Genomic DNA, 23,676 nt, shown 5'->3' on the forward strand with positions numbered 1-23,676 from the left:
ACTAGAACTCATCAATGAGTTTGGCAAAGTTACAGGATGTGAAATTAAGATACAGAAATCTGTTGCATTTCTATACACTCACAACGAACTATGAGAAAGAGAAATTAAGAAAACAATCCTATTTACAGTAGCATCAAAAGAATAAAATACTTAGGAATAAATCTAACTATAAAATGACCATATAACCCAAGGCAATCTACAGATTCAATGCAATCTTTATCAAAATACCAATGTCATTTTTCACAGAACTAGAACAAATCATTCTAAAATTTGTGTGGAAACACAAAAGACCTCAAATAGCCACAATAATCGTGAAAAAAAAAAGAATGGAGCTGGAGGTATTACCATCCATGTTTCAAAACTGTATTACAAAGTTACAGTAATCAAAACACATTGGTACTGATTCAAAAACACATAGATCAATGAAACAGAATAGAGTGCCCAGAAATGATTGCACACTTTTTTTTTTTTTGGCAATTAATCTATGACAAAGGAAGCAAGAATATACAGTGGGGAAAAGACAACCTCTTCAATAAATGGTGTTAGGTAAAGTTAACCTTGGCAGCTACATGCAAAAGAATCAAACTGGATTACTCTCTCATACTATGCATAAAAATAAATTCAAAATGGATTAAAGCCTTAGATGTAAGACCTGAAACCACAAAACTTCTAGAAGTAAACATAGGCTGTAAGCTCTTTGACGTTGGTCTTAGTAATTTTGTTTTTTTGCATATGTCTGCTCAGGCAAGGGAAACAAAAGCAACAGTAAACAAATGGAGCCTAATCAAACTACAAAGCTTTTGCACTGCAAGGGATACTATCAACAAAATGAAAAGACCACCTACTGAATTGTAGAAAATATTTGCAAATGATATATCTAATAAAGGTATAATACCTGAAATATACAAAGAACTCATATAACTCAACATCATAAAAACAAAAAACCTAATTAAAAAATGAGCAGAGGACCTGAATAGACATTTCTCCAAAGAAGATGGCCAACAGGCAAATGAAAAGATGCTCAACATCACTAATCATCATGGAAATGTAAGTAAAAACCACAATGAGATATCACCTCACAGCTGTCATTATGGTCTTTATCAAAAAGACAACAAATAACAAGCGTTTGTGAGGATGTTGAGAAAAGGAAACCCTAGTGTAGGTGGGAATATACATTGGTGCAGCTACTATGGAAAACAGTATGGAGATCCCAAAAAATATATTAAAAATAGACTCCCATATGATCCAGCAATTCCACTCTTGGGTATTTATCTGAAGAAAACAAAAACACTAATCAGAAAAGGTATATGCACCTCTATGTTCATTGCAGCATTATTTCCAATATCCAAGATATGAAAGCAACTTAAGTTGCCCATCCAAAGATGAATCGATAAAGATGTGATATAGATATACAGTAGATTATTACTCAGCCATTAAAAAGAATGAAATCTTCCCATTTGTGATATCATGGATGGACCTAGGGGGTATTACGCTAAGTGAAGTAAGTTGGACAGCAAAAGACAAATATTGTATGATTGCACTTATATGGGGAATCTTAAAAAAGAAAACAAATGAACAAACATAACAAAGCAGAAACAGAGTTATAGATACAGGGAACAAAACAGGTGGATGCCAGAAAGGAGGGGTGGTTAGTGAAGGAAAGAAATAGGTGAGGGAGATTAAGAGATACAAACTTCCAGTTGCAAAATAAATGAGTCATGGGTATGAAGTGTACAGTGTGGGGAATATAGTCAATAACTATGTCATACCTTTGTATAGTGACATTCTAACTATACATATTGTGGTGATCATTTTGAAATATATAGAAATATTGAATCACTATGTTGTGTAATAGGAAATAACATAGTGTTACAGGTCATTATACTTCAAAAACAAACAACAAAGAAACAAACAATAGAAAGAGATCAGACTTGTAGTTACCAGAGGTGGGGGGTTAGGGGGGGGAAATTGGACAAGGCAGTCAAAAGGTACAAACTTCCAGTTATAAGATAAATAAGTGCTAGGGATGTAATGCACACATGATAAATATAATTAACACTGCTGTATGTTATATATGAAAGTTGTTAAGAGGGTAAATCCTAAGTGCTCTCATTATGAGGAAAACAATGCTTTCTATTTCTTTAATTTTATATCTATATGAAATGATGGATGCTCACTAAACTTATTTTGACACTCATTTCATGATGTATGTAAGTCTAATCACTATGCTGTACAGCTTAATCTTATATAGTGCTATATGTCAATTATATCTCAATAAAACTGGAAAAAATACATCATGTCATCTCCAAAAAGTGACAGTTTTACTTCTTCCTTTATGATTTTGATGCCTTTTCTTTTTCTTGCCCAATTGCTGTGGCTAGGACTTCCAATACTATGTTGGATAAAAGTGGTGAGAGTGGGCATCCTTGTCTTTTTCCTGATCTGAGAGGAAAAGTTTTCAGCTTTTTACCATTTTTTTGGCTGTGCCACATGGCTTGAGGGATCTTAGCCCCCCAACCAGGGATCAAACCAGGGGCCTGGCAGTGAGAATGCCAAGACCTAACCACTGGACTGCGAGGGAATTCCCAGGTTTTCATCACTGAGTGTGATGATAGCTGTGAGCTTGTAATATATTGCCTTTACCATGTTGAGGTATGTTTCCTCTATACTCACTTTGTTTAGGGTTTTTTATCATAAATGAATGTTGAATTTTGTCAAATGCTTTTTCTACACCTATTGAGATGATCATATGATTTTTATCTTTCATTGTATTAATGTATCACATTGTTTTATGTGCAGATGTTGAACCATCCTTGCATCCTTGGAATAAAGCTCAGTTGAACATGGTGTATGATCCTTTTAATATATTACTGAATTCAGTTTGCTAATATTCTGTTGAGGACGTTTGCATCCTTATCCATCTGGGGTATTGTTCCGTAATTTTCTTTTCTTGTAGCATCCTTGTCTGGTTTTGGTGTCTGGGTAGTTCTGACCATGTAAAATGGGTTTGGAAGTGTTCCATCCTCTTTTATTTTTTGGAAGAGTTTGAGAAGGATTGATGTTAATCTTTTAATGTTTGGTAGAATTCAACAGTCAAGCCATCTGTCCCTGGACTTTTGTTTGTTGGGAATTTTTTTTTTATTACTGATTCATTCTCCTTACTTGTAATCGGTCTGTTCAGATTTTCTATTTCTTTATGATTCAGTCTTCGTAGGTTGTATGTTTTTAGGAATTTGTCCATATCTTAGGTTTCCAATTGGTTGAGAAGTAGTTCATATTAATCTTTTATGATCCTTTATTTCTTTGGTATCAGTTGCAACGTCTCCTCTTTCAGTTCTGATTTTATTTATTTGAATCCTCTTTCTTATTTTCTTGGTATGTCTAGCTAACAATTTGTTAATTCTGTTTGTTTTAGTTTCACTGATCTTTTCTGTTTTCTCTTTAGTCTCTATTGCATTTATTTCAACTCTGATCTTTGTTATTTCCTTCCATCTACCAACTTTAGGCTCCATGTTTTATTTTTTCTAGTTCCTTGACGTACAAAGTTAAGTCGTTTATGTGAAAAATTTCTTCTTTCTTGAAGTAGGTATTTATCACTATGAACTTTCCTCTTACAAATGCTTTTGTTGCATGCCATATGTTTTAGTATGTTGTTTTTCCATTTTCATTTGTTTCAAGGTTGTTTTTATCTTTCTGATTTATTCATTGACCCATTGGTTGTTCAGTAGCATGTTGTTTAATCTCCACATATTTGTGAATTTTCCAGTTTTCTTCCTGTAATTAATTTGCAGTTTCATACTATTGTGGTCAGAAAAAATGATATGATTTCAATCTTTTAAAATGTATCAGGACTTGTTTGTGGCCTAACATATAACCTATCCTGGAAAATGTTCAATGTGTGCTTGAGAAGAATGTGTATTCTTCTGCTTCTGGATGAAATGTTCTATATATAGCTGTTAAGTCTATCTGATATAACATATCAGTTAAAGCCAAAGTTTCCTTATTGAGTTTCTTTCTGGATGGTTTATCCATTAATGAAAATGGGATATTAAAGTCCCCTATTCTTAATATATTGTTGTCTATTTCTCCCTTTAAGTCTGTTAATATTTACTTTAAAATTTAGGTGCTCCTATGTTGGGTGCATAAATATTTACAAATACTATATCCTTTTGTTGGATTGTCCCCTTTATCGTTATATGATGACCATTTTTGTCTCGTATTACAGTCATTGTTTTAAAGTCTATTTTGTCTGATATAAGTATAGCGGCCCTTGTTTTCTTTTGGACTAAATTTGCACAAAGTATCTCCTTTCATCCTTTCCCTTAGTCCCTGTGTTACCTTATATCCAAAGTGAGTCTCTTGTGGGAAGGATATAGATGGGTCTTGTTTTTCTATCCATTCAGCTACTCTATGTCTCTTGATTGGAGAACTTAGGCCACTTACATTTAAAGTAATTGTTGATAGGTGTGTGCTTATTTCTATTTTGTTAATTGTTTGCTGGCTGTTTTGTATTTCCTCTGTTCCATTCTTCTTCCCTTGCTCTCTTCCTTTGTGATTTGATAATTTTCTCTAGTGGTATGCTTAGATTCCTTTCTTTTTATCTTTTGTGTATCTACTATAGGTTTTTGCTTTGTGGTTACCATGAGGTTTACACATAAGAATTTATATTTATAAGTCTATTTTGTGTCGATAACCACTTAAGTTTGAATGCCTTCTAAAGCTCCACATTTTTACTCTCCCCCTACAACTTTTTATGTTTTTGATTCCACAATTTACCTCTTTTTATTTGTAGTTATGGTTATTTTTACTGCTTTTGCCTTTTAACTTTCATACTAGTTTTATGTGATTAATGCACTACCTTTACAACATTAGATTATTCTGAGTTTTACTATATATTTACCTTTACCAATGTTTTATACTTTCTTATGTTTTCATGTTAGTGCCCTTTCATTTCAACTTAAAGATGTCCCTTTAATATTTCTTGTAATGCCAGTCTAGTGGTGATGAACTCCTTTGATTTTTGCTTGTCTGGAAAACTTTACCTCTTTTTCAATTCCGAAGGACAGCTTTGTCTGGTAGAGCTGGAAATTTTTTTTCCTTTGGCACTTTGAATATATTGTGCTATTCCCTTCTGGCCTTCAAACTTTGTGCTGAAATATCTGCTGATAGTCTTATGGGTGTTCCCTTGTATGTAACAAATTGATTTTCTCTTGCTGCTTTTATGATTCTCTCTTTGTCTTTAACTTTTGACATTTTAATTACAATGTATCTTGGTGTGGGTCTCTTTGGGTTCCTCTTATTTGGAACTCTCTGGGTTAACTGGATCTAGATGTCTGTTTCCTTCCCCAGGTTAGGGAAGTTTTCAGCTATCATTTCTGCAAATAATTTTTCTGTCACTTTCTCTCTCTGTTTTCTTTCTGTGACCCCTATAATGTGAATGTTTGTCCACCTGATGTTGTCCCATAAATCCTTTGAATTATCTTCACTTTTTGTCAGTCTTTTTTTCTTTTTGCTGCTCTGATTTGGATGAGCTCCATTTCCCTGTCTTTGAGTTCTCTGATCTTTTCTATTGCTTCATCTAGTTTGTTGTTGAAACCCTCTAGCGTATTTTTCACTTTAGTTATTATATTCTTCAGCTTTGTGACTTACATTTGGTACTTTCTTATAATTTCTGTCTGTTGAAGTTCTCACTGTGTTCATCCATTCTTTTCCTCAGCATGGTGAGCATCTTTATGACCATTATTTTGAACTCTTTATTAGGTAAATCGCTTATCTCTGTTTCATTAAGGAATTTTTCTGAGGTTTTATATTGTTATTTCATTTAGAACATATTCCTCTGTTTCTTCATTTTCCTTGACTTTCTGTGTTGGTTTTTAGCATTAGATAAAACAGCTACCTCTCCCATTCTTGAGGGAGTGGCCTCATAGGGGATGAATCTTATCGTTCAACCCTGCCCTAGCTCTTGGTTGTTTCTCAAGCTTTTGTGATTTTCCAAGCAGCCTATTTTATTTTTAGTGGCTCCCAGTAGTTAGGGGTGTCCTAACCTCAGTGTCCCAAAGGGGAGGATCTCAATCAGTACCTAGATTCAGGTTAATTGGCAGCTGGACCCTCAGGCCACAGCTTTTAGAGTATGCCAATATATATAGTTCTGTGGGATTGAATACATAAGTTCCACTGATCACCAGAGTTGGGTGACATAGAGGTGTCACTTGTGTGGCAGTTGCAAAAACTGGGGTTCCAGATGAGTGTACATGCTCCTTTCCAGTAGATGTTCATGACCTGTTGTAGGTCAGAGGGAGAGAACAATTATGGCATCCACCATCCTCAGATATGTGTGAAACCAGAGGCCTGCCCTTCAGGCCAAAGCTCCAGGACAAGTAAACAGGCCTCTTTCACAGAAGGATGGGTTGTGTTTCAGCCTACTGCCAGTGCTGTGCTATTGGGGTGGTGGTTGGCCAAGAACTCTCTCTCCCTCTCTGTTATAGTCCCATGGGACACAAAAATGCAAGCTCTACTGGCCACCAGAGCCGGGGGATCAAGGGGTATGCCCTAAGCAGCAGCCACAAAACACCAGGGCACAAGAATTGTGTAATAGCCCCTTTCCAGGAGATAGTAGCATTCTGAATCATGGCAGAAAGAATAGCACCTGCCTCCTGAGGTCTCTGGAAAGGATTAGAGTTGGCCCTTAGATGTTGTTTAATTAAAAGCCTGCTCCTCAGGCTACAACGATGAAGATAAGATAATAGGCTTCTTTTGTAAAAAGATTGGGCTCCTCAGACTGTTGCCTCTTGTTGTGCCTTGGGGGTGGTAGCTGTAAGAACTCTTTCTTCATTTGCTACAATTCTTTGAGACCCGTGAGCATAAGTCCTGCTGGCCATCAGATCCAGGTGATCTAGAGGTGTCCCCTGGGGGCAGGTGTAAAAATCAGGGTACCTGATGAGGGTTCAAGCTTCCTTCCAGGAGATAATGGTGAGCTAGGGAAAATCAGAAGGAGAGCACAAAGATGATGCCCACTGGCTGAAGCAAGGCAGAGGGAACCAGAATCTTTTAAGAAGCAGCTATTACTTTCGTTTCTTCTTGTCTAGAATGATCAGTTTTAACGAAGCATCTAAAAGGCTAGAAAGTCTGGATCAGGGTTTCTCAACATTGTCACTATTGATATTTTGGGCCAAATAAGTTTTTGTGCTGTTCTGTGTATTGTAGGAAGTTTAGCAAAATCCCATGCCTCTACTCACCAGAACTATGCAGCACACCCATTTCCCCTGAGCTGTAACAATAAAAAATGTCTCTAGACAGGGAGATCAGTCAAGATGGCAGAGTAGAAAGACCCTGAGCTCACCTCCTCTCACTGGCACACCAAAGTTACAACTATTTACAGAACAACCATCCATGAAAAAGACTGGAACTTACCAGAAAAGATCTTCTACAACTAAAGCTATAAAGAAGAAACCACAACAAGATGGGTAGGAAGGGTGGAGTTGTGGTATAGTCAAGTCCCATAACCCTGGGTGGGCAACCCACAAACAGGAATTACAATTGTAGAGGTTCTCCCCAAGAAGAGAGGGGTCTGAGCCCCATATCAGGCTCCCCAACCTGGGGGTCCTACCCCGGGAAGGTGAGCCCCCAGAATGTTTGTCTTTGAAGGTCAGCAGGGCTTACTTTCAGGAGTCCCAGAGGGCTGTGGGAAATAGAGACTCCACTCTTAAAGGGCACACACAAAATCTCACATACTCCAGGACCCAGGGCAGAAGCAGTAATTTGAAAGGAGTCTGGGTCAGACCTAAATGCTGATCTTGGAGAGTCTCCTGGAGAGGCAGGCAGCCACTGGAGCTCATCCTGGAGACATAGACAATGGTGGCAGCCATTTTGGGGACCTTGCTCTACCAGGTGGACACTGGAGCTAGCAAGCGCCATTTTGGGATAATCCCTCCATCTTACTAACCTCAGGACCCAGCCCCACCCCCACCTAACAGCCTGTAAGCATCAGTACCAGAATGCCTCAGGCCAAGCCCTACCCAACAGTAGACGTACTGCCTTAAGATCCTCTAAGCCCACAGCCACCCCTGGACATGGCCCTGCCCACCAGAGGGCCCAGGACCTGTCCCCACACACAAGTGTGAAGGTACTAGACCAGGGACCCCCAGAGCCCTGCAGCCAGAGACCTGGGATCTAGCCCTACCCACTAGTTGGCAGGCACCAGCTCCAGAATGCTTGGCCCCACCCACCAGCAAGCCTGCTCTAGCCTCAGGACCACTTTCACCCATCAGTGGGCAGACACCATGATGACATGACAACTGTAGCTCCACAGCCTGCAGGCTCAGCCTACCCAACAGTAGGCCATCACCAGCCACAGGACCAGTGGGACCATGGTCCTGCTCACCAGCAGGCCAACACAAGCTCTGGGACCCCAGGACCCTGTAGCCAGACCTCAGGACTAGGCTCTTCCTGCCAGTGGGCTGCCACTAGCCAGAGGACCTGGCTTCAACCACCAGAGGGCTAGCACCAGCCCCAGGATCTCTTGGACCCTGACTCTGACCACCAGTGAGCCAGCACTAGTCCCAGGGCCCCCTGGTGTTCCACAGATAGCTGCCTAGTGACTTGGCCCTGCCAACCCACAGTTGGCAGCATCCACACAAGGCAAGACGTGGAAACCAACTGGACTGAGGGTCAGCCATGCCTACCAGACCACCCACAGTAGTCAGCCCACCACAACAGAAGGATCCATGCAGCCCAGATAGGGGGCATCCTGAGAGCATTTAGCTCTGGTGACAAGAGGGCATTGTGCTCCTGGGAGGCATAGGATGTCTCTTACAAAACGCTACTTCTCCAAGGTCAGAAAACTTAACCAACCTACCAAATATATAAAAATACAAACAGCAACTTAGGCAAAATGAGGTGACAGAGGAACATGTTCCAAATGAAGGAACAAGATAAAACCCCAGAAGAAAAACTAAAGGAAATGGAGACAGGCAATCTACCTGAGAACGAGTTCAGGGTAGTGATCATAAAGATGATCAAAGAACTTGGGAGAAGAATGGATGCACAGAGTGAGAAATTAGAAGTTTTTAACAAAGAGTTGGAAAATATAAAGAACAACAAAAAAGAGATGAAGAATACAATAACTGAAATAAAAATACACTAGAAGGAATCAACTGTAGACTAAATGATGCAGAGGAATGGATCAGCAAGCTGGAAGACAGAGTAGTGGAAATCACTGATGCTGAACAGAAAAAGAAAAAAAGAATGAAAAGAAATGAGGACAGTTTAAGAGACCTCTGGGAAAACATCAAGAGCACTAATGTTCACATTATAGGGGACCCAGAAGGAGAAGAGAGAGAGGAAGGCACTGAGAACATAATTGAAGACATAATAGCTGAAAACTTTCCTAACTTGGGGAAGGAAACAGACATCCAAGTCCAGGAAGTGCACAGAGTCCTATACAGGATTAAACCAAAGAGGAACACACCAAGACACATTGTAATTAAAATGGCAAAAATTAAAGATAGAGAATATTAAAAGCAGTAAGGGAAAATCAACAAGTTACATACAAAGGAACTCCCATAAGTCTATCAGCTGACTTTTCAGCAGAAACTTTGCAAGCTAGAAGGGAGTGGCATGATATATTTAAAGTGATGAAAGGGAAAAACCTACAACTAAGAATACTCTACCTGGCAAGACTCTCATTCAAATATGATGGAGAGATCAAAAGCTACACAGATAAGCAAAAGCTAGAGTTCAGCACCACCAAACATGTCTTACAAGAAATGTCAAAGGGACTTCTCTAAGTGGAAAAGAGAAGGCCACAACTAGAAACATGTAAATTACAAAAGGAAAAAGCTCATTGGTAAAGACAAATATATAGTAAAGGTAGAAAATCAACCACACAGAAAGTTAGTAGGAAGGTTAAAAGACAAGAGGAGTAAAATCATCTATATCTACAATAAACAGTTAAGGGTTACACAAAACAATTAGACATAAAATATGATGTCAAAAACAGTAAATCATTAGGGGAAGAGGGTACAAATGCAGGGTTGTTAAAATGCATTTGAAATTAAGAGATCAGTAACTTAAAATAATATATATACATATATATATATATATATATATATATAGAGCGCTATATAGAAACCTCATGGTAACCACAAACCAAAAATCTGTAATAGATACACATACACAAAAGACAGAAGAATCCAAACATAACACTAAAGATAGTCATCAAATCACAAGGGAAGAGAGCAAGGGAAGAAATAACAAAAAAGTACTACAAAAATGACCAGAGACAATGAACAAAATGGCAATAAGTACATGCTTATCAATATTTACTTTCAGTGTAAAAGGACTCAATGCTCCAATCAAAAGGCATCAAGTGGCTAAATGGATACAAAAAAAGACCCATATATATACTGCCTAAAAGAGACTCACTTCAGATATAAAGACACACATACTGAAAGTTAGGAGATAGAAAAAGTTATTACATGCAAATGGAAATGAAAAAAAGGGTGGGGGTAGCAATAGTTATATCAGACAAAAGACTTTAAAGCAAAAACTATTATAAGAGACAAAGAAGGATATTACATGATGAGAAAGGGATCAATCCAAGAAGATATAACAATGTAAATATATATGCACCCACCATAGGAGCACCTAAATGCATAAAGCAAATATTAACAGACGTAGAGGGAGGAACTGACAGTAACACAATAATAGGAGGGGACTTTAACACCCCACTGCATCAATAGATAGATCATCCGGAAAGAAAATCAATAAGCAAACACTAACCTTAAATAACACATTAGAGAAAATGGACTATATATATTACTTCTAAAAGCAGCAGAGTACACATATTTTCAAGTGTACATGGAACTTTCGCCAGGATAGATCGCACGCAAGGCCACAAAATAAGCCTTGGTAAATTTAAGAAAACTGAAATCATATAAAGCATCTTTTCTGACCACAACGTTATGAAACTAGAAATTAACTACAAGAAAACTACAAGAAAAAAAACTGTGAAAAACAGAAACACGTGGAGGCTAAACAATATGCTACTAAACAACCAATAGATCACTGAAGAAATCAAAGAGGAAATTTAAAAATACCTGGAGACAAATGAAAATGAAAACGCAACAATCCATAATATATGAGACACAGCAAAAGCAGTTTTAAGAGGGAATTTTATAGTGATATAAGCTTACCTTATGAAACAAGAAAAATCTCAAATAAAGAACCTAACCTTACACCTAAAGGAAGTAGAAAAATAAGATCAAACAAACCCCAAAGTTAGTAGAGGAAAATTCATAAAGATCAGGGCAGAAATAAATGAAATGGAGACTAAAATGCAATAGAAAAGATTAATAAAACTAAGGGTTAGTTCTTGGAAAGATAAACCAAATCAATAAACCCTTAGCCAGACTCATCAAGAAAAAGAGAGAGGGCCCAAATGGATAAAATCTTAAATGAAAAAGGAGAAGTTACAATTGATACCACAGAAATGCATAGGATCATAAGAGATTTCTTCAAACAATTATATGCCAATAAAATGGACAATGTAGAAGAAATGGACAAATTCCTAGAAATGTACCATCTCTCAAGACTGAACCAGGAAGAAATAGAAAATATGAACAGATCAATTACCAGTAATGTAATTGAATCAGTAATAAAACAACTCCCAACAAACAAAATTCCAGGACCAGATAGCTTCACAGGTGAATCCTACCTAACATTAAAGAAGAGTTAACACCTATCTCAAACTCTTCCAAAAATTGCAGAGGAAGGAACACTTCTGAACTCATTCTACGAGGCCAGTATCACCCTGATACCAAAGCCAGACAAAGATATCACACAAAAAAAGAAAATTACAGGCCAATAATGGGCATAGATCCAAAAATCTTCAACAAAATATTAGAATCCAACAATACATTAAAAAGATCATATACCATGATCAAGTGGTATTTATCCCAGGGATGCAAGGATGGTTCAAAATCCACAAATCAAGGTGATATATCACAGTAACAAACTGAAGACTAAAAAACATATGATCATCTTAATAGATGCAGAAAAATATTTTGACAAAATTCTACAGTCATTTGTGATAAAAAACTCTCCAGAAAGTGTGTATGGAGGGAACATATCTTAACATAATAAAGGACATATATGATAATCCCACAGCTAACATCATACTCAACAGTAGTGAAAAGCTGAAAGCATTTTCCCTAACATTAGGAAAAAGGCAACAAAGCCCACTCTCACCACTTTTATTCAACATAGTATTGGAAGTCTTAACTATAGCAATCAGATAAAAAGAAAGAAAGAATTTGAAGGAATCCACATTGGAAAGGAAGAAATAAAACTGTCACTATTTGCAGATGACATGATACTGTACATAGAAAACCCTAAAGACACCAACAAAACACTACTAGAGCTATTCAATGAATTCAGTAAAGTTGCAGGATACAAAATTAATATACGAAAATCAGTTGCGTTTCTATTCACTAACAATGAAGTATCAGATAGAAAATTAAAGAGACAATCACATTTACAATCACATCAAAAAGAATCAAATAACTAAGAATAAACTTACCTGAAGTAAAAGACCTGTACACATATACTGATGAAAAACAACACAAACAGATGGAAAGATATACATTTTTCATGGATTAGAAGAATTAATATTGTTAAAATGACCATACTACCCAAGGAAATCTACAGATCCAATGCAATTCCTATCAAAATACCAATGGCAGTTTTCCAGAACTAGAACAAATAATTCTAAAATTTGTATGGAACCACAAAAGACCCTGAATAGCCAAAACAGTCTTGAGAAAGAAGTAGAAAGCTGGAAGAATCACACTCCCTAACTTCAGATCTTACTACAAAGCAACAGTAATCAAAACAGTATAGTACTGGAACTAAAATAGACACATAGATCAATGGAACAAAATAAAGAGCCCAAAAATATACCCACACACTTATGGTCAATTAATCTAGAAAAAAGGAAGCAAGAATAAACCATGGAGAAAAGACAGTCTCTTCAATAAGTGGTGCTGAGTTAACTGGACAGCTACATGTAAAAGAATGAAATTGGAACATTTTCTCACACCATATACAAAAATAAACTCAAAATGGATTATAGACCTAAATATAAAACCTGAAGCCATAAAACTCCTAGAAGAGAATATAGGCAGAACACACTTTGACATAAATCATAGCAATATATTTTTTTGATTCTGGTTCCTAAGGCAAAGGAATAAAAGCAAAAATAAAAAAAATGGGATCGAATTAAACTTAAATGCTTTTGCACAGCAAAGGAAACATCAACAAAATGAAAAGACACCCTACAGAATGAGAGAAAATATTCGCAAATGATATGACCGATAAGGAGTTAATATCCAAAATATATAAACAGCTCATACAACTCAATATCAAAAAAAAAAACAACCCAATTAAAAAATGGGCAGAGGGGGACCTTCAAGATGGCAGAGGAGTAAGACGTGGAGATAACCTTCCTCCCCACACATACCTCAAAAATACATCTACATGTGGAACAACTCCTACAGAACACCTACTGAATGCTGGCAGAAGACCTCAGACTTCCGAAAAGGCAAGAAACTCCCCACGTACCTGGGTAGGGCAAAAGAAAACAGAAAAAACAGAGACAAAAGAATAGGGACGAGACCTGCACCTCTGGGAGGGAGCTGTGAAGGAGGAAAAGTTTCCACACACTAGGAAGCCCCTTCACTGGCAGAGACGGGGTGAGGAAGCTTTGGAGCCACAGAGGAGAGTGCAGCAACAGGGGTGCAGAGGGCAAAGCAGAGAGATCCCCTCACAGAGGATCAGTGCCGACCAGCACTCAGCAGCCTGAGAGGCTTGTCTGCTCACCCGCTGGGGCGGGTGGGGGCTGGGCGCTGAGGATCGGGCTTTGGAGGTCAGATCCCAGTGAGAGGACTGGGGTTGGACAGTCTGAAGGGGGCTAGTGTGCCACAGCTAGCCAGGAGGGAGTCCAGGAAAAAGTCTGGAACTGCCTAAGAGGCAAGAGACCATTGTTTCAGTTTGTGTGAGGAGAGGGGATTCAAAGCACCACCTAAACGAGCTTCAGAGATGGGTGCAAGCCTTGGCTATCAGCTCGGACCCCAGAGACGGGCATGAAATGCTAATGCTGCTGCTGCAGCCACCAAGAAACCTGTGTACAAGCACAGATCACTATCCACACTCCCCCCCAGGAGACTGTGCAGCACGCCACTGCCAGGGTCCCATGATCCAGGGACAACATCTCCGGGAGAACACATGGTGCACCTCAGGCTGTTGCAACATCAAGCTGGCCTCTGCAACCACAGGCTCGCCCCACATTCCAATTATAACCTACTGTACCCCTTCCTCCCCATGGCCTGAGCCAGGGCTCCCTAATTAGCCGCTGCTTTAACCCTGTCCTGTCTGGATGGGAACAGATGCCTGAGGGCTACCTACATGCAGAGATGGGGCCAAAACCAAAGCTGCACCCCAGAAGCTGTGCGAACAAAGAAGAGAAGGGGAAATTTCTCCGTGCAGCCTCAGGAGCAGTGGATTAAATCCCCACAATAAACTTGATGTACCCTACATCTGTGGAATACGTGAACAGACAATGAAGCATCCCAAAATTGAGGTGGTGGACTCTGGGAGCAACTGTAGACTTGGGGTTTGCGGTCTGTGACTGATCTGTTTCTAATTTTTATGTTTATCTTAGTTTAGTGTTTAGCGCTTGTTATCACTGGTGGATTTGTTTATTGGTTGAATTGCTCTCTCCATTATTATTATTATTATTATTTTATTTTAATAATTCTTTAATTTTTAAATTTATTATTATTATTTTTTCTTTCTTTCTTTTTTTTCCTCCCTGTTCATCTGAGCCATGTGGCTGACAGGGTCTTGGTGCTCCAGCCTGGTGTCAGGTCTGAGCCTCTGAGGTGGGAGAGCTGAGTTCAGGACATTGGACCACCAGAGACCTCCCAGCCTCACATAATATCAACTGGCAAGAGCTCTCCCAGAGATCCCTGTCTCAACACTAAGACCCAGTTCCACCGAATGGCCAGCAAGCTCCAGTGCTGGACACGCCATGCCAAACAACAAGCAAGACAGGATAAAGAAGATGTGGCACATATATACAATGGAATATTGATCAGCCATAAAAAGAAACGAAATTGAGTTATTTGTAGTGAGGTGGATGGACCTAGAGTCTGTCATACAGAATGAAGTAAGTCAGAAAGAGAAAAACAAATATCGTATGCGAACACATATATATGGAATCTAAAAAACAAACAAACAAAAATGGTCATGAAGAACCTAGGGACAAGACGGGAATAAAGACGCAGACCTACTAGAGAATGGACTTGAGGACACGGGGAGGGGGAAGGGTAAGCTGGGACAAAGTGAGAGAGTGGCATGGACATATATACACAACCAAATGTAAAACCGATAGCTAGTGGGAAGCAGCCGCACAGCACAAGGAGATCAGCTCGGTGCTTTGTGACCACCTAGAGGGGTGGGATGGGGTGGGTGGGAGGGAGGGAGATGCAAGAGGGAAGACATATGGGGATATATGTATATGTATAGCTGATTCACTTTGTTATAAAGCAGAAACTAACACAGCATTGTAAAACAATTGTAGTCCAATAAGATGTTAAAAAAATAAAATAAAATGTAAAAAAACAAACAAAAAAAACCTAGCAAGACAGGAACACAACCCCAGCTGCTAGCAGAGAGGCTGCCTAAAATCATACTAAGTTCACAGACACCCCAAAACACACCACCAGATGCAGCCCTGCCCACCAGGAAGACAAGATCCAGCCTCATCCACCAGAACACAGGCACCAGTCCCCTCAACCAGGAAGCCTACACAAGCCACTGACCAACCTCAACCACTGGGGGCAGACACCAAAAACAATGGGAACTACGAATGTACAGCCTGCGAAAAGGAGACCCCAAACAAAGTAAGGTAAACAAAATGAGAAGACAGAGAAATACACAGCAGATGAAGGAGCAAGGTAAAAGCCCATCAGACTAAACAAATGAGGAGGAAATAGGAAGTCTACCTGATAAAGAATTCAGAGTAATGATAGTAAAGATGATCCAAAATCTTGGAAATAGAATGGAGAAAATACAAGAAACGTTTAACAAGGACCTAGAAGAACTAAAGAGCAAACAAACAATGATGAACAACACAATAAATGAAGTTAAAAATTCTTTAGAAGTAATCAATAGCAGAATAACAGAGGCAGAAGAACGGAGAAGTGGCCTAGAAGATAAAATAGTGGAAATAATTGCCACAGAGCAGTATAAAGAAAAAAGAATGAAAAGAATTGAGGACAGTATCAGAGACCTCTGGGACAACATTAAACACAAAACCTTTGAATTATAGGGGTCCCAGAAGAAGAAGAGAACAAGAAAGGGTCTGAGAAAATATGTGAAGAGATTATAGTTGAAAACTTCCTTAACATGGGAAAGGAAATAGTCAAGCAAGTCCAGGAAGAGCAGAGAGTCCCATACAAGATAAATCCAAGGAGAAACACGCCAAGACACATATTAATCAAACTAGCAAAAATTAAATTCAAAGAAAAAGTATTAAAAACAGCAAGGGAAAAGCAATAAATAACATACAAGGAATCACCATAAGGTTAACAGCTGATCTTTCTGCAGAAACTCTGCAAGCCAGAAGGGAGTGGCAGGACATATTTAAAGTGATGAAAGGGAAAAACCTACAGCCAAGATTACTCTACCCAGCAAGGATCTCATTCAGATTCGACGGAGAAATTAAAATTTTACAGGCTAGCAAAAGCTAAGAGAATTCAGCACCACCAAGCCAGCTCTCTAACAAATGCTAAAGGAAATTCTCTAGGCAGGAAACACAAGAGAAGGAAAAGACCTACAAAAACAAACCCAAAACAATTAAGAAAATGGTAATAGGAACATACATATCGATAACTACCTTAAATGTAAATGGATTAAATGCTCCAACCAAAAGACACAGACTGGCTGAATGGATACAAAAACAAGACCCGTATATAGGCTGTCTACAAGAGACCCACTTCAGACCTAGGGATAGATACAGACTGAAAGTGAGGGGATGGAAAAAGACATTCCATGAAAATGGAAATCAAAAGAAAGCTGGGGTAGCAATTCTCATATCAGAGAAGATAGACTTTGAAATAAAGACTATTACAAGAGACAAAGAAGGACACTACATAATGATCAAGGGATCAATCCAAGAAGAAGATATAACAATTGTATATATTTATGCACCCAACATAGGAGCACCTCAATATATAAGGCAATTGCTAACAGCCATAAAAGGGGAAATCGACAGTAACACAATAATTGTAGGAGACTTTAACACCCCACTTTCACCAATGGATAGATCATCCAAAATGAAAATAAATAAGGAAACACAAGCTTTAAATGACACATTAAACAAGATGGACTTAATTGATATTTATAGGACATTCCATCCAAAAACAACAGAATACAATTTCTTCTCAAGTGCTCATGGAATATTCTCCAGGATAGATCATATCTTGGGTCACAAACCAAGCCTTGTTAAATTTAAGAAAATTGAAATCGTATCAAGAGTCTTTACCCACCACAAGGTTATGAGACTAGATATCAATTACAGGAAAAAAAAACTGTTAAAAATACAAACACATGGAGGCTAAATAATACACTACTAAATAACCAAGAGATCACTGAAGAAATCAAAGAGGAAATCAAAAAATACCTAGAAACAAGTGACAATGAAAACACGATAACCCAAACCTATGGGATGCAGCAAAAGCAGTTCTAAGGGGGAAGTCTATAGCAATACAATCCTACCTCAAGAAACAAGAAACATCTCAAATAAACAACCTAATCTTACACCTAAAGCAATTATAGAAAGAAGAACAAAAAACCCCCAAAGTCAGCAGAAGGAAAGAAATCATAAAGATCAGATCAGAAATAAATGAAAAAGAAATGAAGGAAACAGTAGCAAAGATCATTAAAACTAAAAGCTGTTTTTTTTGAGAAGATAAACAAAATTGATAAACCATTGGCCAGACTCATCAAGAAAAAAAGGGAAGAGACTCAAATGAATAGAATTAGAAATGAAAAAGGGGAAGTAACAACTGACACTGCAGAAATGCAAAGGATCATGAGAGATTACTACAAGCAACTGTATGCCAATAAAATGGACAACCTGGAAGAAATGGACAAATTCTTAGAAAAGCAGAACCTTCTGAGACTGAACCAGAAAGAAATAGAAAATATAAACAGACCAATCACAAGCACTGAAATTGAAATGGTGATTAAATTCTTCCAACAAACAAAAGGCCTAGATGGCTTCATAGGTTAATCCTATCAAACATTTAGAGAAGAGCTCACACCTTTCCTTCTCAAACTCTTCCAAAATATAGCAGAGGGAGGAACAATTCCAAACTCATTCTATGAGGCCACCATCACCCTAATACCAAAACCAAAGATGTCACAAAAATAAAACTACAGGCCAATATCAGTGATGAACATAGATGCAAAAATCCTCAACCAAATACTAGCAAACAGAATCGAACAGCACATTAAAAGGATCATACACCATGATCAAGTGGGGTTTATCCCAGGAATGCAAGGATTCTTGAATATATGCAAATCAACCCATGTGATACACCATATTAACAAATTGAAGGAGAAAAACCATATGATCATCTCAGTAGATGCAGAAAAAGCTTTTGACAAAATTCAACACCCATTTATGATAAAAACTCTCCAGATAATAGGCATAGAGGGAACTTACCTCAACATAATAAAGGCCATATATGAGAAACCCACAGCCAACATCATTCTCAATGGGGAAAAACTGAAACCATTTCCACTAATATCAGGAACAAGACAAGGTTGCCCACTGTCACCACTATTATGCAACACAGTTTTGGACATTCTAGCCATGGCAATCAGAGAAGAAAAAGAAATAAAAGGAATCCAAATCGGAAAAGAAGAAGTAAAACAGTCACTGTTTGCAGATGACATGATACTACACATAGAGAATCCTAAAGATGCTACTGGAAAACTACTAGAGCTGATCAATGAATTTGGTAGAGTAGCAGGATAGAAAATTAATGCACAGAAATCTCTTGTATTCCTATACACTAATGGTGAAAAATCTGAAAGAGAAATTAAGGAAACCCTCTCATTTACCATTGCAACAAAAAGAATAAAACACCTAGGAATAAAACTACCTAAGGAGACCAAAGGCCTGTATGCAGAAAACTATAAGACAATGATGAAAGAAATTAAAGATGAACAAACAGGTGGAGAGATATACCATGTTCTTGGATAGGAAGAATCAACATGTGAAAATGACTCTACTCCCCAAAGCAATCTACAGATTCAATGCAATCCCTATCAAACAACCACTGGCATTTTTCAGAGAAGTAGTAGAAAAAATTTTACAATTGGTATGGAAACACATAAGACCCCGAATAGCCAAAGCAATCTTGAGAAAGAAAAACGGAGCTGTAGGAATCAGGCTCCCTGACTTCAGATTATACTACAAAGCTACAGTAATCAAGACAGTATGGTACTGGCACAAAAACAGAAATATAGACAAATGGAACAGGATAGAAAGCCCAGAGATAAACCCATGCACATTTGGTCACCTTATCTTTGCCAAAGGAGGCAAGAGTATACAATGGAGGAAAGACAGCCTCTTCAATAAGTGGTGCTGGGAAAACTGGACAGCTACTTGTAAAAGAATGAAATTAGAACACTCCCTAACACCACACACAAAAATAAACTCAAAATGGATTAAAGACCTAAATGTAAGGCCAGACACTATAAAACTCTTAGAGGAAAACATAGGCAGAACACTCTATGACATACATCACAGCAAGATCCTTTTTGACCCACCTCCTAGAGAAATGGAAATAAAAACAAAATTAAACAAATGGGATGTAATGAAACTTAAAAGCTATTGCACAGCAATGGAAACCATAAACAAGATGAAAGGACAACCCTCAGAATGGGAGAAAATATTTGCAAATGAAGCAACTGACAGAGGATTAATTTCCAAAATTTACAAGCATCTCATGCAGCTCAATATCAAAAAAAACAAACAACTCAATTCAAAAATGGGCAGAAAACTTAAATAGACATTTTTCCAAAGAAGATATACAGATTGCCAACAAATACATGGAAGGATGCTCAACATCACTAATCATTAGAGAAATGCAAATCAAAACTCCAATGAGATATCACCTCACACCAGTCAGAATGACTATCATTAAAATCTCTACAATCAATAAATGCTGGAGAGGGTGTGGAAAAAAGGGAGCCCTCTTGCACTGTTGGTGGGAATGTAAATTGATACAGTCACTCTGGAGAACAGTATGGATGTGCCTTAAAAAACTAAAAATAGAGCAACCCTATGATCCTGCAATCCCGCTCCTGGGCATATATCTGTAGAGAAACATGGTTCAAAAGGATACATGCACCCCAATGTTCATTGCAGTGCTGTTTACAATAACCAAGACATGGAAGCAACCTAAATGTCCATCAACAGATGAATGGATAAGGAAGATGTGGTACATATATACAGTGGAATATTACTCAGCCATTAAAAAGAATGAAATAATGCCATTTGTGGCAACATGGATGGACCTGGAGATTATCATACTAAGTGAAGTAACTCAGACAGAGAAAGACATATATCATATGATATCTCTTATATGCAGAATCTAAAAAAAATGATACAAATGAATTTGTTTACAAAACAGAAACAGATTCATAGACTTACAGAATAAACTTATGATTACCAGTGGGGAAGGGTCGGGGGGAGAGATAGACTGGGAGTTTGGGATTGACATGTACACACTGCTATATTTGAAATAGATAACCAAAAAGGACCTACTGTATAGCACAGGGAATGCTGCTCAATATTCTGTAATAACCTAAATGGGAAAAGAATTTGAAAAAGAATAGATACATCTATATGAATAACTGAACCACTTTGCTGTACCCCTGAAACTAACACAACACTGTTAATCAATTATGCTCCAATATAAAATAAAAAATTTTTTTTTAATGGGCAGAAGGCCTAAATAGACATCTTTTTTCTGAAGAAGACATACAGAATGCCAACAGGCACATGAAAAGATACTCAACATTGCTAATCATCAGGGAAATGCACATGAAAACTGCAATGAGGTATCACCTCACACCAGTCAGAATGACCATCACCAAAATATCTACAAATAATAAATGCTGGAAAGGATGTAGAGAAAAGTGAACCCTCCTACACTGTTTTAGGGAATGTAAATTAGTGCAGCCACTATGAAGAACAGTATGGACGTTCCTCAGAAAACTAAAAATAGAGCTACCATATGATCCAGCAATTCTGCTTCCGGGTACACATCTGAAGAAAATGAAAACACTAATTCAAAAAGATACATGCATCCCAATGTTCATAGTAGCATTCTTTGTAATAGTGAAGATATGGAAGCAACCTTAGTGTCTATCAACAGATGAATGGATAAAGAACAAGTGTCATATACACACACACACACACACACACACACACACACAGTGGAATACTACTCAGCCATAAATAAGAGTGAAAATTTGCCATCTGCAACAACATGGATGGACCTGGAGGGTATTATCCTAAGAGAAATAAGTCAGACAGAGAAAGACAAATACTGTATGTTATCACTTATATATGGAATCTAAAAAATAAAGAAAACTAGTTAATATAACAAAAAATATATACTCACAGGTATAGAGAACAAACTAGTGTTTACTAGTTTGGGGGAGGTATAAGATAGGGGTAGGGGATTAAGAGGTACAAATTATTATGCATAAAATAAATAAGCTACAAGGATATACAGTACAGCACAGGGAATATAGCCAATATTTTATAATATACATAAATAAAGTATAATCTTTAAAAATTGTGAATCACTATGTTGTACACCTGAAACTTACATAATATTGTAAATCAACTATAACTTGATAAATAAAAAAATTCCATCAGAATATCATTAGATAAAAAAATATCTCCAGACATTGTCAAATGTGTCCTGCAGGTGGGGGAATATACCCCCAGTTGAGAACCGCTGGTTTAAAGGCATGGTAATGTTGTAGTTAAGAGCACAGTTTTTACACAATTATGTATGAATCAAGACTCTTTTTCTTACTGGCTTCATGACCTTGAGCAAATCACTTCACTTTTCTGAACCTCATTTTCCTCTCTTCTGTAAATGGGAACAACGAGGCCTGATTTAGGGTTGTTGTAAGGATTTAATGAGATCGTGTATATAAAACACTCAATACATAGTGGTAGTAATAATGTGCTAATATTATTAACCATTATTAATTAACAAAGATTGCAATTTCCTAGGAAATGGTGAATGAGGAAAGGAGGCGGTTTCTTAAAGGTATACTCAGAACTAACTTTTTAATTGCCCATACTGTCGTAAGAGAATTCAGCTCTTCCCATTTGCTAGTAGGCCTCACCATCAAAGATAAGAGGGAGTATTAAATCTTTCTCTCAAAGATTCCATAGCTAATTCTGGAAAGGCAGGATACTGAGCTCTATACTGTGCAATCTGTATAATCTATTTTGGGGTAAGGGTCTCTGAGATTTCTATCTATGTGTAGGCACAATCAAACTCCAGCCCACCCCTTCTCTAGAAGTAAGCTCTCTAAATATCAAAGAGATGAGAAGAGTCTTACCGTAGAATTACACCAGAGACACCGGAAATCTTGAAGTCTCTGATAACTGCCACAGTTCTCATGACATACTGCGCACTGAGAACTGACAGATATGTTTCCTTCTACCCACTGATGAGGCATAGTTTTCTGAAGGATAAAAAGAGACAAGAGGTAGAAGTTAGAGATATAAGGAGAGGAAGGGCCAGCTGGAATAACTATACTACCCCATGGAGGACACTAGATAACCCCAAGGAAGTTCTCCATCATCCTGCCCTCCCCACTCCCATGCTAGTGACCAATGACAGGTGGGAGTTGGGGGGGAGGCTTTCATTCTTCTAGATTTGTTGGATCATGAGCCTGGGAAAGAAGCCTACTTGGGTTGTCTGGAAACAGGAAGAAGTCTTCCTTCCCCTGTGTGTCGTGACTGAAGGGGAGATGGAAAAGGGTGATTATGAGAAAGCATGGCTGATACTCACTACTTCATCTGCAGGCATGAGGAGGTCATCAGTAATGGATAATGTATTCCACTTGCAATCTTTGCTTGCTCTTAAAGCACATAATCTGTGAGACTTTACTTTGCACACTGTGAAAGAGGAAGAAAAAAAGATGGATGTGAATCTGGTGACAATGAAGATTCTAACTTCCTTCCCTAAGCTGCTCTAAAAGTTAGAACCTAGATGCATCTAAGTAGCTGTGACTTAACTCCAAAGGCTTATTTTCCATATATTTCAGTTTCTTTGTATTCTTCCTGGCCAAATTTTCTATTACCTGACTTGAATTGAAATTGATGGTAAGAATGAGGTGATTTCTATTTTTCCAAACCTGTGACTGTACTGTCCAATCCTCCCAGACCCAACCCTCCCTTTTGATTAATGAGAATTCCCCCTCATGCCAGTTTCCTCCCGTCTCCTTTCCCCTGTCTGTTAAGTGTCAGGGTTAACCTTACACTAGAATCAGTGACCTAGTGTGAGTCAA

At 38.0% G+C, this 23,676-nt stretch overlaps 1 protein-coding gene across 1 annotated transcript in view; it reads right to left on the minus strand.

Annotated features, from left to right (window-relative positions):
* The window catches only part of DGKK (diacylglycerol kinase kappa), a 158,806-nt gene that overhangs the window by 59,191 nt on the left and 75,939 nt on the right, over positions 1 to 23,676 (minus strand). Inside the window, 2 exon segments of the mRNA XM_068533990.1 lie at positions 22,723 to 22,848; positions 23,181 to 23,284. Of these exon segments, the coding sequence (XP_068390091.1) occupies positions 22,723 to 22,848; positions 23,181 to 23,284 (230 nt within the window).

Source organism: Eschrichtius robustus, chromosome X (assembly GCF_028021215.1).
Source record: "Eschrichtius robustus isolate mEscRob2 chromosome X, mEscRob2.pri, whole genome shotgun sequence".
Classification (NCBI taxonomy): Eukaryota; Metazoa; Chordata; class Mammalia; order Artiodactyla; family Eschrichtiidae; genus Eschrichtius; species Eschrichtius robustus.